At 47.0% G+C, this 13,766-nt stretch overlaps 1 protein-coding gene across 2 annotated transcripts in view; it reads right to left on the bottom strand.

The window, feature by feature from the left end:
- Nucleotides 1–6,185: 6,185 nt before the first annotated feature.
- LOC144165197 (sphingomyelin phosphodiesterase 4) overlaps nucleotides 6,186–13,766 on the bottom strand; it is a 78,227-nt gene continuing 70,646 nt past the window's right edge. For both annotated transcript variants that reach the window (XM_077695317.1, XM_077695316.1), the window contains exon 16: nucleotides 6,186–7,053. In XM_077695317.1, the coding sequence (XP_077551443.1) occupies nucleotides 6,679–7,053 (375 nt within the window). In that variant the 3' untranslated portion in view covers nucleotides 6,186–6,678. The remainder of the gene's footprint in view (nucleotides 7,054–13,766) is intronic.

Below are 13,766 nucleotides of genomic sequence, written 5' to 3' on the forward strand. Positions count from 1 at the left end.
CAGCAATATCTTGTACACAAATTAGATAAAAATTCAGAATAAGGCACTCCGTTTCATTTACTCTGATTAATTGATTGATTGTAGGGTTTAAGGCGCCGACGCAACGCAGGCGATGAGGCGCGCCGTAGTGGACGGCTCCGGATTAATTTTGACCACATGCGCCGAAATCTCAAGCACACGGGCGTTATTGCTTTTCGCCTCCCTCAGAAAATCGGCCGCTACGGCCGGAAATCGAACCTGTGTCCTCGCGCTCAGCAGCATTTTTATTTTAAATATTCTAGACACAATAGTGTAACTTCACTACGCATTCGACACCGAATTCTAAACCTTGTCGTCACGTCGTCTGGTTTCTGCTATGAAGTTCATGTACGTTTTGTATCAGGGAACTATAAACATACAGAAAAGTGGTTACATCCAACCTCCACATCGGCACTGGACAAGGACCAATCATGAAAAACATATAAGGCCGTTTAACACGCGTAAAAATGCATTCAAGTATTTTTCCCCTGATGCATTGAAACGTGGAACGTATTAGTACCACGCGATGTTACCAACGCCGGATCGTTTGACTGCTTTGTTAAGAAGGCAGAATTGTGGTTCACTTCATCCCTGGAGCTGTAAAGGCGTTTGAAAAATGTGTACAGGCGCCGTGAAATGCAATTGGAACATGGTCTCGTGAATTTACAAACATTTCTTCTTCCGGAAACTGCCTGGCTGCATAAGTGTGCATTTGCATAAGTCCTCGCAATAGAAAAAAGCTTCCTATAAACTGCTAATGGCTGTCATAAAGCCAATAAGACACGGTGGTTTGTGATATTCACAAATCCTTGTTCCAGTTACTTACGACGGCTCCTGTACGTTCTTGTGCCTAATACAGCCGAGATTACAAGGCAAGCAGGTCGTCACCTGTTCTTGCGTGCATGCTTTTGATTTACAATTTATTGCCTGGTTTTACCGATGATGTGTAGCGTTTAATAGTGCCTCACTGTGTTATGTGCGTTAGAATACTCTGTACAATGTTATTATAACTTGTTTTTCCCACAGCTGTGTGGTAACTGAACCGTACAGCTGAGAAAGCGCATATATATTTTTTGCATGCTTGGACAGCGACGTTTCCGATTTGTGATGTTTCGTTCATTTTACCGCTGAGTAGGTACCGACACGCAGTGCACCCATTTTTGTATTCATGCATGTTGCGCGCCGCGACTGCTAACTTCCTGCAAGAGCCTGACAAGGGTTACAGTATTTATAAAAAAATAAGTCCTCTCCACGAGGGAGGGGGGGGGAGGGGAAGAAATCAGTTGCGCCCTGCACATGTGTCTGGAAACAGGGCTGATACCAGAGGAATCCGCACTGCTAATTTGTGCACGTAAAGTATGTCCACCTGGCAGAGTGCCTTTTAAACACAGGTGCTGTCGGGCAATCCATGGGTTACGGCGTCCGAAAATCCCCGACAAATAAAAAATACCGGGCGCACGTGAGCGCCTACCTCGCGGGGACCACCCGACCGTTAAAAAATAAGAAAACGCTGAGCGCCATGAGCGCATGCCTCGTGGCGACCGCCCAGCCTCCCCGGCACCGTTTATCAAGCCAAGCATTGGCCAAGATTGGCAAAAAACTTCAGGGTTCACCGTAATCGTGGAAACACTTCCAAAAAAACTGACGGAAGCTTGTTGCTACACTTATAGCAACAAGAATGGAGTAAAGGTCGTCACGGAAGTGAAGAAGCAAATCCGCTGCAATCGTGAACTTAAACCGTCGTGATGGTCGTGAAGGTGGCGCACAGCTTCGCTACCTTCAAATCTTACGCGTTAGTGCGAGTTTCCTTAATTTTTAGTGCGTGCATTTCGTTCCTCCGTGACATTGTAGACGAAGCCCTGTCTCGAAAGTGCCAGAAAGAATAGGGTGCGGTCAAATCACGTAAACTTCGTCAACCCTTGTTGCCCTCAGCGGAGCCCCAGTCAACATGCTTCGAAATATTGCCCGGAACATCCGCTCCCGAGCTGACGTGTTAACCGAGAGCAATAAACAGCTTTGTTAATGTCATGCTCAACTTGTTTACTGCGTCATCTGTACCGTTACTTTTTTATGTTTTCTGTGTCATATAATAAAAACTTGACTACAATTATCATTTCAATATAATTAACAAGGTGTGACGGTATACATATTCAACCTTACTTCTCTGCATTAAAAGCTATGCACACTCACCTATACCTTTTTTATAAAAGCGATAGCAGAGGCAAACACTGTTTGAACTGTTGAAAACAATCTCTTCATGAAAGTTTTGCGGGTAATGACAATTCCCGAAACACAAGTATTCCTCGTGCGAAATTCCCTATGAGAAGCTGGCATTCCCTACCAGTCTACCTAGGGGGAATTTGCCTTTGAAAAATGGCCTTTTGACGAGTGGGACAATACCCATACGAGTCATATATTCGGGATTGTGTATACATCACAGTAAATTTCAGGCCTTTTCCTCCTTCAGGAATGCGTTGCCGTGTCTAGTGTCGCCGTTAGGGACGCGGCAAACTCTGGTGTCCAAATCATGTGCACTTTGTATAAAGTACAGGAACATATAGCATATATACAAGACAACTGAGATAGCGCGCAGTGGGTCTTAGAAAGTGCTTGCTGGGGTCTAACCGGCGCCCCGGGACTGTGCCCGCGACCTGTAGCAAGTTGGACAGCAAAAACCATCTTGCTCTCAAAGTGCCAAACATCATGCTTAGCCCTTCGAGAGCAAGAAGGTTCAACCGAATTCAACTGGGCTCAACCCAGAATCAAGTAAGCTGGGGGCGTTTAACGTTTGCCTGCATTTTCTATGCGAGCTTGGCTCAGTGTAGCCTCTCGTTTTCACTCGTGAAAAAAAATGCAACAAGTTCCACCGCCAAAGCAACCTTCTTCGTCCGGCCAACAATTCATCTCTACCCACGCTTCGCTATAAAAACGCAGCGTAACGGCCACTGTTTGCCAGAGCCGCACTACAGCTTCCTTATCATTCGCAGTCGGCGGAGCGGGGCTCGACTATCGCGTTGCCACGAAGAAGTCGGCTCTTTTCTTTCTACATTTATGCTTGATAAACAAACATTGACGCTGAAGCCGGGAATTTTAAAAACTGAACTGAATGCGGCACGTGGTGGCCAAAGCCAGTACTACTGGCCATGAGCCAGAAAGCTGGACATGAAGAAGATGACGAAGGGTGAAACCGAAAGCTGGCTTCCACACAAACACTCTGCTGGCATTGAAATGGTGCGGCGAGCGCGAAATCACTATGTTGACATCAATGCATGGACCCCAGATGCAAGACTCCGATAAAGTGGACAGAATGACCGGAGATAAAAAGAAAAAGCCCTTCAATGCACGAAGAAAATGGGGCTCGTTGGCAGAGTAGCTGAGCCTCAGTGAAAGCATCAGGAAAACTCTGAAGTGGAACAAGAAGTTCTTTTTTCACCTGCTCGACATATCCCTGCTGAACGCATTGATTCTCTACGTGAGAGAGCTGGCCCCACGGTGAAGCTTGCGTGTTTAGAAAGAGAGTTGCGGCCCAAATATTGGAACAGTACAAGTCCCAGATCCAACGACCAAGGCGTGGAAGAAGAACCACAGACGACCTGCTGCGACTGACGGAGCGCCACTTTCCAGAGAGGGTGTCTCAGGCCTCTTCCCAGGGCAGCCGCACGCAAAGATGATGTCATGTGTGTGCCAACACAACTCATCGCTCCAAAAGGAGAACAGACGCGCGCTGTGTGTGTGCAGACTGAGATGAGGCACTGTGCGTAGACCCGTGTTTCAAGGAATACCACACTCTGAAATACTACTGAACATTTTCCGGTTCTGAGTGATGCTGACACCAAAATACTGTTCGATATTTTTTTACAATTTAATCCACACTTTACTCACTTTGTACATTCCAAATCCGCAATAAAGTAACTTGAACAGCAGGGAAAGTCTAAAAAAAAAAATTCGACCCTCAAAAGGTTAAAGCCAGACTGCCCTCCCCATAAGCAAGGCGACTAATCCCGAAGTTCCCGTGTGAAAATGAGTCATTACCTCCCAACAAAGATATGCCGAATGAACAAGTGAGGGCACATCATCTAGGACCCTGTTTGTTCAACCCATTCATGCAGCTATGCTCGTTAAAACTGGTCAACTAAATTGAAGTTCACCTCCAATAAAGTACAACCTTCCGTCTGTATATTATTCTCTTTGGTGTTTGCAATGCAACTGAAAAATATTTCACTCACTTTTGGTCATTTTGAATTGATTACGGTGCAGGGCCGGTGATGGCAAACAAAGCATGCAAATGCCGCACAAAAAATCTAAAGGGAAGGCGGAGAAGGCACGTAGTGCCGTGGCATTCCCGCCAAGCCAAAGCCAACTTGCATAGCCACTCATAGCGTCAGTAAAACCGAAACCATAACCGCATTCAAACCAAATGCACAATGTTTCAGCCACGCTCTCGGGCACAGGGCATCGTGGCGGTCGTACATCGCGGCTCAATGTGGGCTCTGCTATGCAGGACGGCACTGATAAACGAGGTCGGCACAATAGGGGCAGTTTGGCGCAGGTGAACAAGTGTGGCACTCAATGGCGGAAATGGCTCAACTGTTTCGCCCCCGCTGTCTTTACTGCTTGCCACTGATGCAAAAAATCAAGTGAAGTGATCAAATACGGAGCCCTTTCATCTTGGTGTTCAAAGCACTCACTACTGGGACTCGGAAAGAAAGGGAGGCAACAAGGTGCGGGCATGGCAGGGTGGCAGCACTGGGCCTGCTGGCGGCATTGGGCCCTGAAAGCGCTCCACAGCAGGTCAGCGGGACACTCATGGTCCCCGCAAGGGAGCGCTCAAGGGCAGCTTGCACTCTTCCCTGTTCAGTGCTCTGCATGGGTGCTCAGTCTCGAACGAGAATGCAGGAAGTGGAGAGCACGGCCCGGGGGCCCAAAGCAGCAGGTGAAAGTAGGCTGGGGCAGTGCGCAATGATGGGCTGCGCCTGACAGGACCAGCATGTGTCGTCCTGTGCGTGCTCAACGTGGCCCTATTTCACCACCGAGTTTGATTGCCATGTGGTGACACGTGACCATGCGGATGGCTTCTCTGCAGCACATGGCACTTCGTTGCCGACAAGCACATTCCCTGCTCCCTGCGCATGCCTCTCTCTCTACACAGCACCCCATGCGGAGTAGTGCAGTGGTGGAGCCGTCTGAGCCAGTCGCGCCTGGAGCAGTCGCACAGAGCCTACAAAGGGAGCAGTGGCTTCCGCATCTCAGTCGCCAACAAAAAGAAGCCCCGTGACACGCTGCACCCTTCAACTAGGTCTTCAGGTCGAGATGAAGAACATGTTGTGCCTGGTGTCAGTCTTCCTAACCCTTTCAGGGTCACGGACGTACATGTGCGTCCTCTGCAAACACCTTCAAAATGGTCAATAACATACATGTACGTCATCGCTTGTATGTTAAAAAGCGCGCCTTTTTCACCAACTTCTCTTGCTTGGCATGTGCTGCTACACTGCGGAAATACGTCAATTATTTTCTTGCGCCGACGGCTCTTCCTTTTATTTTTTTATGATTTACTTCAGCGGCGCGCCGCTGAAGTATCTGGTAACATCTGGTAACAAGGTAACAAGGGGCATCTGGTAACAAGGGGGCGCGCTGGGTATCACCCACCAAAGGCCCCTTACGTCCACCGGGCGCCTCTCGCTTCTCGAGCCCACCACAGACCAAGGGCGCCTGTGAAACTGATGTCTATCTGATTTCGATTCACTCAAAAAGGTGCGGCTTGTTACTCTCTCGTTTTTATTTACAAATTTTCTTGTGTTACGCATGAATAAACAACATGTATGTTACAACACAAACGATCCTTTTGTCACTTTATGCTCACCTAAAAGAATTACGATAATTTTTTCTCAAAATAGATTCATCCAAAGAATTTAAATCAGCAATAAAAAAAATCGACCCTGGGAGGTCGCATTTGATGAAAAAATTCGACCCTCAAAGGGCTAAACAGTTCCCACCACCAATACAACTGAGCTTTGTCAGAGTGATTTGAAATTTCCGCTGTCGAGTTCTCTGCCTCTAGTTTTTTTCAATGCACATACATACCAGGGCAGTTTTGCAGCATAGCTTTCCCACCACTGTTTATGTACCCTTTCTCTGAATGCTCCCCAAGAAATGGTGACAAATGAATGTAATTGTGCGCGCAAATTTATTTAATTGCACACTGCAACAACACAGATGCAATAGCGACACTGACATTGCAGAGTGCACAATGACGCAGTATATTTACAATGAGAGTCCTTCCCAATTTCACAAAAAAATAAGTTGTACACGCAAGAGGACGCATTCCAGAAAGGCATCCCAACAAAACGTTGTGCACAAGCGCTAGGAGATGCAAAATGAATGCTCAAGTGCCACATCATGAATATCACCGTTATTACAACCAGTGGCACAAATAGTGCCACCAGGCGGGCGACCAAATGTCTGCCCAGTGTCTAAAAAACTATCCCCCCGGGGATTCGTTTGTGGCACCCTTTGGCACACCAGCCATTGTTCATTCTCCCGGTCCACTTCAAGGGGCCCTGCAACCTTCGTCACACCAACCGCCACCCAAATGCACTCGGTCAAGATGGCGTTGTACTTGGAAGGAAAAAGCAGCAGCCGTCTTTGTGGCAGACAGTGTGCCTAGTGCGCCCTCGCTGGGGGCGGCCTTGGTGCGGGGGGTCTTCGGCCGGCGGAGAGCGAGCGTGCCCAGTCCCAGGTGGCACGCAGGAGCACAAGCAGGGCCGCACAGAGGCCCAATACGAAGGTCACGACCCCGAGCCCGTAGCCCAGGCTGTGACCCACGAGGAGCATTGCGGCCACGTAGGCCAGCAGCTGCTTGTGCGCCAGCAGCCGCAGGCACACGCGCGGCGGAAGCACATGCCTCCGACGCACGGCCGGCTGCCCCACGCACCGCTTGACCACCTCCGTGTACGTAGTGGGCGGCCGAAGGAGCTGACGCGCCACGTGGCCGGCAAACCCCGGCCGCTCGTACAGCTGCACAAGCTGGGCTCCGTACTGCGCACACCACAAAAAGACACGACCACTTTAGGAGAGGAAATGGACGACACCAGCACAGCAAGATCAGCTACATTTTTATTAACACAGACAAGAAATATATAGGGGTGCGCGTGGTGTAAATCAGAGATGCTTGATGATGCGTGCGCAAGTGATCCTTCTGTATGTATGTATGTTTGTGGTTTATTGGCGCAAGGGTTTCCAAGACCAAAGAGCGCCAGAACTATGTTATGTGGTCTTTCAATAGTCATGTTTGTGCTTAAAATATGTATGAAATGAGTATGATACATCTTAAAGTACTGTATATATGGGTGTAGAGGGCCCGTCCACTAAAGCATGAAGATGTTCATAATGGTGGCTGAAATGGATTATGGGTGCAACGTGATGCACCTCGAGCCAAAGAGCATGCGACGAGAGTGGGCCTCCCGTGCGGACAAAGGGAGCATGAGGGCCTCACTCACTGCTCGTAGGCTCTGAGATCACGCACTGTACGAGATGAGTTTTAAAAACTTGATGTCTGCAAGATAACTTAAAAGACTTTTGTTTGTAAACATAGGTTCATCTCCTAAAAAGAGTGAAGGATGTAGTGGAATGTTGTAGGTATATATTTTAGGGAAATGCCGTTTTCTGGCCTCATTGCAGAATGTGCACTCAATTAATACATGGAGGACGGTGAGCCGTTCCCCACACTTGTTACAAACAGGTGGGAGTGTTCCATTCAAAAGATATGCGTGTGTAGCGTAAGTGTGGCCTATTCGCAGTCTGTAAATGGATACTTCAATGAATCTGTTTTGTTTTTCTGTTGTGTATCTTCCTAGGTTTGGTTTTACTGAGTGGAGCTTGTTGTCTGTGTGTGTGTCCCACATGTGCTGCCAGCATTTACGGATTCCCCTCCGGATTACTGGTTTCAGATCGAGGTGAGGGACCTGCGCTACATCAACACCACTACGTAGGGCCGCCAAAGTGGCGTTCTGGTCAGCAATTTCATTGCCCAGAATGCCACTGTGTCCAGGGATCCAGCAAAGAAGTATTTTTAGCTTTGACTTATAGGCAGTTATAAGAGCTTTAAAAAGGCGGTTTAGAATAACGTTTTTTGTGGGCTTAAAGGAATCCAGTGCAGTTACCACGCTTAGGGAGTCTGTGTAGATGACTGATTGTTGTATTTTGTTCTGTGTAATGTGTTCCACTGTGATTAGAATACCATAGGCTTCTGCTGTAAAGATGCTACAATTTCTGTTCAATGTCCTTGTGCTGGCAAAGTCCGGGCCATGTGCAGCACAGGACACAGAAGAAGAAGACTTGGAAGCATCTGTGTAAAAAGAGGCGCATGGATATCTGTGTTGTAAACTTAAGGGGGGACACTGGTCTTAAAACAATTTCTTTTAATTTTCAAGCAACCTTTGTGAAACTTGTCAGTCTTGCTGCTTTTCTCCCACTGATTCCAGATGTGCCATTATTTTCTCAGTTGGTCAATTAGTTCCCAAGATAATTAGCACTAATTAGCCATTTTTAGTCAATCAATAGACAAAACAGTGTTGGTCATAAAACTGTAATCTTTATATTTTCCAATACTATGAACCCTGGTGAGTGCAATAATCGAAGCAGTTTTTTGATGCATCGCTTGGAACTAATTTTACCGCTCGTTAAACTTTGGTGTTTGAAATGGGCACTCAGATTGGCTCCTCGTCACTGGTGCTACCAAAGTTTAATGAGCTGTAAAATTATTTCCAAGCGATGCATCAAAAAACTGCTTCGATTATTGCACTCACCAGGGTTCATAGTATTGGAAAATATAAAGATTACAGTTTTGTGACCAACACTGTTTTGTCTATTGCTTGACTAAAAATGGCTAATTAGTGCTAATTATCTTGGGAACTAATTGACCTACTGAGAAAATAATGGCATATCTGAAATCAGTGGGAGAAAAGCAGCAAGACTGACAAGTTTTACAAAGTTCACTAGAAAATTAAAAGAGGCTGTTTTAAGACCAGTGTCCCCCCTTAAGAAATGCTGTAAAATCAATTCGCGGGGTGCACGACGCTTGTCAATTTGTTTAAAGGATGTGTCACAATGAATAGTTGACATGTCCCAAGGTGGGACTATATCGGCGATACAGGTTTTGATGCCATCATCTAAAGACACCCCTATCTCCTCTGCAAGGCCTTTCACACGCAAGGCTACAGGGGCAGGGATCGACGGGCGCGCTAAATACAAATGGGCGGATGAGATGTCATTCACAATAGAATTGCATGGGTGATTCGTCATAGACATTGTCCTAATAGCATAGAGGAGTGCTGTATAAGCACGCTGGTGCTCTAGGCACCAGTGGTCGCATTCTACATAAAGACTCTGGATTGGACTTGTCCTGAAGGCTCCAGAGGCAAGGCGAAGGCCCAAATGTAGTACTGGGTCTAACATTTTTAAGGCAGTTTTAGACGCGGACCCGTATGTTACACTTCCATAGTCTATACGTGACCTAACTAAACTCACAAAGAGACGTAGAAGGCAGTCTTTATCAGCACCATAAGACTGATGTGACAACACTTTTAAAATGTTAATGGTTTTTAGGCATTTTTGTTTTAGTTTCTTTAAGTGCTGTACGTACATTAGTTTTCCGTCAAGTACAACACCTAAAAACTTGTGTTCTTTCTTGACAGCAATCCGTTCTCCGTTCAGTGTGACATCGGGTTCTCGACGAATTTCACGCTGTCTTGTGAATAACACACATGTACTTTTGTGAGGATTCAATTTAAAACCATTTTCTTCCGTCCATTTTGCAAGCCTGTTCACACCTAACTGTATCTGCCTTTCACATATGGACTGATTGCATGACCTGAAGCTTATTTGGACGTCGTCAACATACATTGAGTAGGAGATTGAGGGTGGCAACGATTTCCCAAGTGAATTCATTTTAATTATAAACAGAGTACAGCTTAATACTCCACCCTGGGGAACCCCATTTTCTTGTATGTATGTTCTTGATACCACTGTCCCTACTCTTACCCTAAATGTCCGCTCCGACAAATAACTTTCAATAGTGTTTAGCATATGTCCAGACACACCGAATGCCTTGAGATCAAGTAGTATGCCGTAACGCCAAGTTGTGTCGTATGCTTTTTCTAAGTCAAAGAAAACAGAAAGACAGTGCTGTTTGTGGATAAAAGCATCTTTGACATACGACTCAAAGGCAACTAGCTGGTCAGTTGTGCTTCGACCTGATCGGAAACCAGCCTGACAACTGTCCAGAATGCCGTTATATTCAAGAAAATGGATTAGCCTCTTATTTACCATTTTTTTTCAAAAACCTTTCCTAAGCAACTTGTCAGAGCTATTGGTCGGTAACTGGCAGGTAGTGAGGCATCTTTCCCCTGTTTTAATACGGCAACTACAACTGCTTCTCTCCAAGCTCTCGGAAAGTATCCCGCCGCCCATATTTTGTTGAAAAAGTGCAAGAGTGTTCGGAGAGTTTCTGGGTGCAGATGTTGTATCATTGTGTATGATATACTATCTGCCCCAGGCGCTGAAGCCTTACATGTTCCCAAGGCGACCAAAAGCTCTGTTATGGAAAATTCCGTGTTGTATGGTTCGTCAGATCTTTTGTTATCACGAATCGGTTTCTTCTCCATAGATGTTTTGTGTCGTAAGAAAGCATTCGTGTAATGAGCAGAACTCGATACATATGAAAAGTATTTCGCAAGTGTGTTTGCCTGGTCCTCTAGGGTACCGCCTGTACTGTTGACCAAAGGTAGGGTGTGTGTTTTCCGTCCATTAAACTTTTTAATTCTGTTCCATACTTTGCCTGCATCTGTGTACGAGTTGATAGAAGTCACGAAAGAGCGCCAGCTATCTCTTTTTGCTTGCTGGCGAATGCGTCTTCCTTGTGCTTTTGCACGTTTGAAGGAAATCAAGTTTTGCGTAGTGGGGCAAGTGATCCTTCTGTGGCCCCCATGGAGAGCAAGGGAAGACATGTGCCAGCTGCATTTTTGGGCACGTAACGATGATCTAGCCACTCGTGGACGGCTTGGGGACGTGGTCACGCTTGCTTCTTGTGTGCTTCATTTCCAGGTGATTTTACCGTGAGCACCCCCATATATTTCTCGTCTGCAGTTGACAGTACGAGAGTGCTTGTGCTTTTCAGAGTTATTCCCTATCACCACCCAGCTTTGGCTTGCTTGGCAATGAAAAATGGATCCGCCTTTCCTTGGACCGGGATACATGTACAGCAATCCACATCCAAACACACTCAGTGCACTTTCATTTCCCTAACTTCTGCATGGTCCTTTCAAACGAATACTGCAGGGGTGGTTGTATAACTTTTTTCCCCACCACCGACCGTGGTACAAGTGTTTTTGCTGGTTACAACTGGATTCCTTGCTCTACCACTAAACTGCCACAAAGCCCTCCCAGAAGTCGCACATCAGATGCACTCTCCACAAAGCAGGTACTGTATTTACTCGCGTAATTGGCGCACCCTCAAGTTTTATCCAGGTTTACAGAAAAAAAAAAATGTTCACGTGCATATTTTGCACTCCGTCTCACCCAAGACAACCCAATGGTGCGTGCACACAAACAAGCGCGCTTTGGCCAGCAGCGCTGGGGCGTGGTGCATGGGAGGGCACTGATAGATGAGACTGCGCATGCGTAGTCCCTACATTGTTTCAACGCTGCCTGTATTAACATTGCCAAACACGTGAGCGAAAAATCACCAAATAGCCGCTCTCCTGTTGCTCTCTCCTACCCTTTCCTGCGTGCTTTCATGCCTGCCAGCCAGCACCGCTTTGCAGAACAGTTGAAATTTTGTCTAGCGTTCCCCAGGCAACGCTCCTACGCCTTCTTGTTTTTCTCCATGCCTGTCTATCTTGGTCTATCACTGGTAAAACTGCAGACACAAAACCACTTGCGCTGCCCTAGGCTGATGCTGTTTTGTCTGCACTTAAATACTTGGACCATCGGTCCTCATGTTCCATATTAAAAGGCTATTACTACTATCACCCGCACGGCAGAAGCAAGCCACTTTATTACGAAGCAAACCGTGTCACGCTGCAAGGGCACGAAGCATTTCGAGAACGGAGGGCGCAAGCCGAGGCATTCAACTCGGCATTCGCATTAGAACTACTGTAGCATCCGAAATAACCGTTTTTCTTTGCTTTTTGTCTACCCGACAATCACTATGTTCTTACTGCTACTTCACTTTTGCCTCCGTCAGTCATTCTTTGAAAAACACCGCTGGTATGAAATGAGCTATAGTTTTACCGAGGTCCCCAGCGGCTCCAGAACTAACACCACACCATGGCTAAAATGTCATTTAAACAGCTCGTGACACTCAACAGGACAGCTGAAAGATGCGGACCACAGAAGTGGACGCAGCATTTGCGACTCGCACGTAATGACATAAGGCGGGACACATCTGCCAGCGCACACCACACAGCGGATGAGCAGCTGAACCAAGCGTCCCTACCGTTGCCGTTGGAAAGCCGGCAACGCGTTAGGCAATGTTAATACAGGCAGTGTTGCTTCTTTCCTCATCTCCTTCCTCCTCGCCACCTCTCTGTGACGGAGCAGAAGCGAGGACACCACTTGGCCCGCTTTTCTGGCATTTGTGGCACTGTCCAGAAGTTGCTCTCATTCCCAATAAGTTCTGATACTTTGCGCCTTTGTGTTTAGGGCAGTTTTTCAAAATACGGTATCGTGGCCTTTCATCAATGCCATTATGGACACATAATGTGAGCCGTCTTGTGAGTGTGAGCCGTCTTTCTTCGAAACAGCCCTTTACGAGCAGTTTTTCTTGGAATAACTGTGCTGCTGCACTCTCTCAAACAGCAGATACGAATTAGATCTCCCCGTCCGCCCTGCATGCCCACTACCCACTGCAGCAATGCCTCCATGCTGCTGTCGAGACTAGTGAAGTTGGTAACGGAAGGGGTTCATTACTGCAGCAGCCCAGTCTCGCTTCTTTGCTGAGTGTCCCCTTGAGCAGCTCTCCAGAGAAAAGCCCCCCCAACAGAGCAAGGGCAGTGAACAAGCAACGTGCTTGGAAAACAAGGACACACAAGGGCTCTGGAGGAATGTCCGCTGGAGAACACACCCGTGGCCTGTTCTCAATGCAGAATTTTTGCCAACAACTCGCATGAGATAGACGAAAGTGTCTGGCACACGAGACTCTGTTTGTTAGTGGGTATGAGCAAGGCCCTTCCAGTGTGCTTCCAGCTTGGGTGTTTTGCTTGGATGGAACGCTCTATCTATTCTTCTATGCAAGTGCAAAAAGAGCTCTGCCACTCTGTCTGAGTAGCCTAGGGGTAGTATCGAAGGTTTCCAAACAAATGCCCCTGGGCCAGAGCCGCAGCAGTGCGAATATTTCTCTCAGGATGCGTGGTTTTTGCCAATTCTAAGATGTTCTTTTGGCTCAGTTCCACGCATTGTTTTCATCACCAAGGGTGGTCTGCAGATGGGGCACGGCATATATGCCCGTCTCATTAAAGCAGCCATAAAGAGAAAACACAAGTTTGGTTCATTCAAAAGAGTGCCTCGTTAGAATCATGCTGACACCACTCTTAATGTAAGCTTTGCTCAAATAAGCTATATAATTAGGAAAAAAGGGACTGGCCATGCGACCCACCAGCTCGTTTCCCACAACAGAACCTATGATGTCATACCAGACAGCTCTGCGATTGGCGGAGGCCGGCAAAAGAAAATGCAAATTAGGCAGGGCTTAT

This window comes from Haemaphysalis longicornis, unplaced genomic scaffold, assembly GCF_048455015.1.
Source record: "Haemaphysalis longicornis isolate Haplotype H1 unplaced genomic scaffold, Haemaphysalis longicornis Haplotype H1 scaffold_14, whole genome shotgun sequence".
Taxonomy (NCBI): Eukaryota; Metazoa; Arthropoda; class Arachnida; order Ixodida; family Ixodidae; genus Haemaphysalis; species Haemaphysalis longicornis.